General features: G+C 33.5%; 1 protein-coding gene across 1 annotated transcript; it reads left to right on the top strand.

Moving 5' to 3' along the window:
- LOC107625357 lies at positions 55–1,184 on the top strand. The gene is made up of 2 exons (XM_016327971.2): positions 55–492; positions 602–1,184. The coding sequence occupies exons 1-2, from the start codon at positions 316–318 to the stop codon at positions 707–709; spliced, it is 285 nt and encodes a 94-aa protein (XP_016183457.1). The 5' UTR covers positions 55–315; the 3' UTR covers positions 710–1,184.

Genomic DNA, 4,126 nt, shown 5'->3' with positions numbered 1-4,126 from the left:
TTTTTGAAAAAAAAAAAAAAAATGTAATTGGGTTTGATCCAAATAGTCTCTGAAAATGTAAAATAGAAATAAGATCGAAATACGGAGTCTACATCCCCAACAACTATCAATCTCATATCATAACCATTTTCTGAAGAAATTGACTTTATCATACCAAAGCCACCAACCACATTTGATCCGCTCACCACTACCCCTTAAAGCTGAATCCATTTTATTCCTTTGCTTCAATCAAATTCTAATTCGCTAAATAAAGTTATTGAATTCAATTGAATTTGATTCAAAACCCTGAAAAGAGGGCAAGAAAGAAAATAAAGAATGTGCCCTTTGAGAATCATTCTCATATTCTTGTCAGCAACACTCGCGGGTTTCTTTGTTCTCAGAAACCTCAGATCTCAACCTCAGCTCAACGAAGGCGATGATGATCCTTCTTTAACAAATTCTGCTCCTACAAATCCCAAACCCTCCGATTCTTCAAAATTTTCAATTGCAAAGGTTCATCAATTTCCGCCTCTCTCTTCAATTTTGCGTTAAAAATAGTATTTCTTTCTTATTTTTCCCTCTCTTAACCCTAACCCTAGATTTTGGGGATTATATTCTTCAGGTTCGCGCTGCTTTAGAATCTGGGTTTTGGTCCTTCCTTGACATGGCTAGCGGGCGTTACCTTTGGAGACATATGGTCTCTTCTTCCTCTACAAAACGGTCTTGTTGATTTGCCAATAAAATTATGTTAATACTGTTATTATCCCTAATTCAGCTGTATGATCATGAATTCATTATAGAAAGAGGGAGAGAAAAGAAAGTTGGATGAAAAATTGAAAATTTCCTCTAATATTCAGGATTGCAAGTCTTTGTGTCAATTTGGATATCGTATACTCTCCTGTATCATAACTGATAAGTGTTGTTTAGATTGATACCCTTTCATGTTTGTTTTAAGATTAGCCATGAACATTTATGCTAAGGGAGGGAGATAGATAATGTACTTTAAATAGGTGGAGCTTCTAAGGTGTAATTTGGAAACTTGGTTGTGTCTATCTCTTGTTTAACTTGAAATGATCATGTAAAAATGCTGTATCCTAATCCCTCTTGTTCACAGTATTGTTGTTGTTGGTGGTAGTGGTTTTCATTGGTGGAAATCATAACTTGCATTGATAATAATAGTCGTCCTCTTTTCTGACTTGTGCCCATGTTTGCTGTTTCTGTTCCAAATTGCCAAGTCAGTGAGTCGCTTCTTATTTTTTACCACTGGGGGAAATATTTATGTGGAAGTGTGTTTATTATGTTGGATAAATGAATTGTCATAATGACATTGTTCTTGCTTAGCAAAAATACACGGTATCTCACATTTAAGTAGAAATAGGATGACTGAATTATTGCATTGTTTTTAATTACTAAACTCATGGTAGATAGAACAAAATTATGACAGAGTAGGATTGGGATTTTTGGATGAGAAAGTGATGGTAGGTTAGTTGGCTTAAAGTGCTTGAATGTTCTGATGAAATAGGATGATCAAAATCAAAATGGTTACTTTTGAGTGCTGTAAAGTGTAAACAGCTCATTTGACAAAGGCATTTTTTTCTTTAAATTTTTTTTATTCTGAGGTGATGTTTGGCAAAGGAAACCAAGATTGCAATGTCTGCAAAGCATTGAAGAAGAGAATAACAGGAAAAGAAAATTTAAGCTTAGAGTCCTACATAAGGCTGCAATTTGATTTAAACTGTACAAAGGATAAGATATAGCAACTTATATTCTTCCCGATACTGACACTGCTTGAAAAATGCCATATATTTTGTAAACGTGTAGAACCCATTCAGCCATTATACATGAACTTGAAATTGATTCTCAGCTTTCTCAGTTTCAAGAGATACAAATGCCAATCAATGTTGCTTGAAATTTCTTATTATGTTTGTATGGGGAGCATTGCCTTTATTAGAACTCATACGGTAAATATTTGTTTACTGCATAATATTTCTGAAAATTGCAATGAGTTGCCTGTTAAGATGTTAGTGAAAATCCCTTTTATGTTCTAATTACTTTCGCTAGAATCGAAAGCAGGTGACGACTTGTTTCTTGCCAAAATGAGCGTTCAAGCTGGTTTATATTGAATTAAGCAATGCCACACAGAGAGAAAAAGTACAATAAGAATTTTGCTGAACTCATGGAGGTGGTTGGATCATAAAACATGGTGAGACTCACTCATTCCTCTAAGTCTTGATAGTCTATCGACTAAATCTCCATTTTGGTCCCTGAAATTCACGCGATTACTCATTTTGGTCCTTGAAATTCAAAATTACTTATACTGATCCTCCAGATTCAAGTTCCAGCACCAATGTGGTCCCTCGAATCTTTCCGGCAATGACTAGACAAACGAAATGCTGAAATGGCATCCTTCCTGCTACGCTGGATGATGAGTAAACAACGTTGTTTACCCTTGTCATCCAAACAAGTCAGAAATATCGTCACTTTGTATATAAAGGGAGAAGAAATGATGAAGACCCAAAATAAAGTATTCTTCTTCTCCTCTACCTCCACTATTCTTCATTTCTGACTTGTTTGGATACCAAAGGTAAACGACATCGTTTACTCATCATCCACCGTAATAGGGAAGGTGCTATATTAGCACTTCGTTTGCCTAGTCATCACCGGAAAGAGTCGAGGGACCATATAGGTGCCTGAATTTGAATCTGGAGGACTATTATAGGTAATTTTGAATTTCAGGGACCAAATTGAATAATCGCGTGAATCTCAGGACCAAAATGGGTATTTAGTCCTTATCCTATCATTCTTGCAATAAAATTCCGATTTAATTAGTATTTTCCTCTGTAATTTATGAATCTCTGCAAGCGGTGACATTTGATTGCTGTGTCATGCACAAGGCTTGCCTCAAACAAGTTTGGGAAATCTCCTTTTTTTTTTTTTTTTTTCCTTTTTGTTTTGTTCTTTTTTTTTTTTTTTTTTTTTTTTTTTTTTTTTTTTAGGTTCTGCTGACCCTCGTTCTTTAAATGACGCTATCCCGAGGAGGACACCTAAAGGTGAGCCGTAAAATCTCCTTTTTTTTTTTTTTTTTTTTTTTTTTTGGTCAGAGGAAATCTCTTGATCATGACACAGGATGCAGAAGTGTTGCCTTCAATTTAGTAGTGTTACTATGCAAATACTAATTCTTAAATTTGACTTTTAAGCTATGTTTTTCATCCCGTTTATATTCAATTTCCAAAAAGGGTTAAGTAAAACTGAACGTTATACTAATGGTTTCTTAAGGTAATTATGGTTTATTGATAAGTGCAACTGGAATTATATTGTAGTATAGTACTATAATGTATTTTTATTTCGGTAGATAACTAGAGTATCTAATATGTTGCACAAAACTGGAGTTGCAAAATTGAAGTTCAAACCTACTGATATATGCCCCTTTGGTCATTCTATCTTTGGTAAGAAAGGCCAATTTATAATTATTTAAAATAATTTAGGGACTAATATAAAAATGATAGACTTTCTACGCTCGATAATAATATCAAATATTTTATGTTTGACAAAATAGTGCAAACAAAACCTTATAAAACAAAGTTCACACAAGATCCAACAACAGGTATGAAATTGCGCTCATGAGTTTCAATTATCTCATTAGTTAAACCAATGTAAAATTATAAGTAACCATGGTAACGTATAAGAGGTTACCTCTTGAAGCAAGGTCTTGTAAACTTTGACGTTTGTCCTATTAACATTATTGTGCCAAGAGTCGCATCTTCAGTGTTCAAGTTTTCTCCTCTATTTGCCCTTTAATGAACATTTACTCTTCGTCGGGGTTCTTTTACTAGAAAAGCGTTGTGTTTCTCATTTTTTATAAAGTAGAAATTTATGGACAGTTATTTTCATGCAAAGTTGGAAGTTAAAAACTGTTAGAGCTATTAAATTTAATAATTTTTAATTATCAACTTTATATAAAGATAATCACATGAAACTCTTTAGCCTCTTCGTTTCTAAGCTATTTTCATTTTCAGTTAGTTTGGGTTGGAACTAATGTAGGCTGAAACATTTTTCATATGCAATTCTTAGTTGAAACCCATTTATTTAAAATCAAATTAGTTTTATATAACTCTTATTTTAAATATGTTTGGGTCAATTTTGTCGG

The sequence above is a fragment of the Arachis ipaensis genome, chromosome B02 (genome assembly GCF_000816755.2).
Source record: "Arachis ipaensis cultivar K30076 chromosome B02, Araip1.1, whole genome shotgun sequence".
Classification (NCBI taxonomy): Eukaryota; Viridiplantae; Streptophyta; class Magnoliopsida; order Fabales; family Fabaceae; genus Arachis; species Arachis ipaensis.
This window is presented reverse-complemented; position numbering and strand designations above follow the sequence as displayed.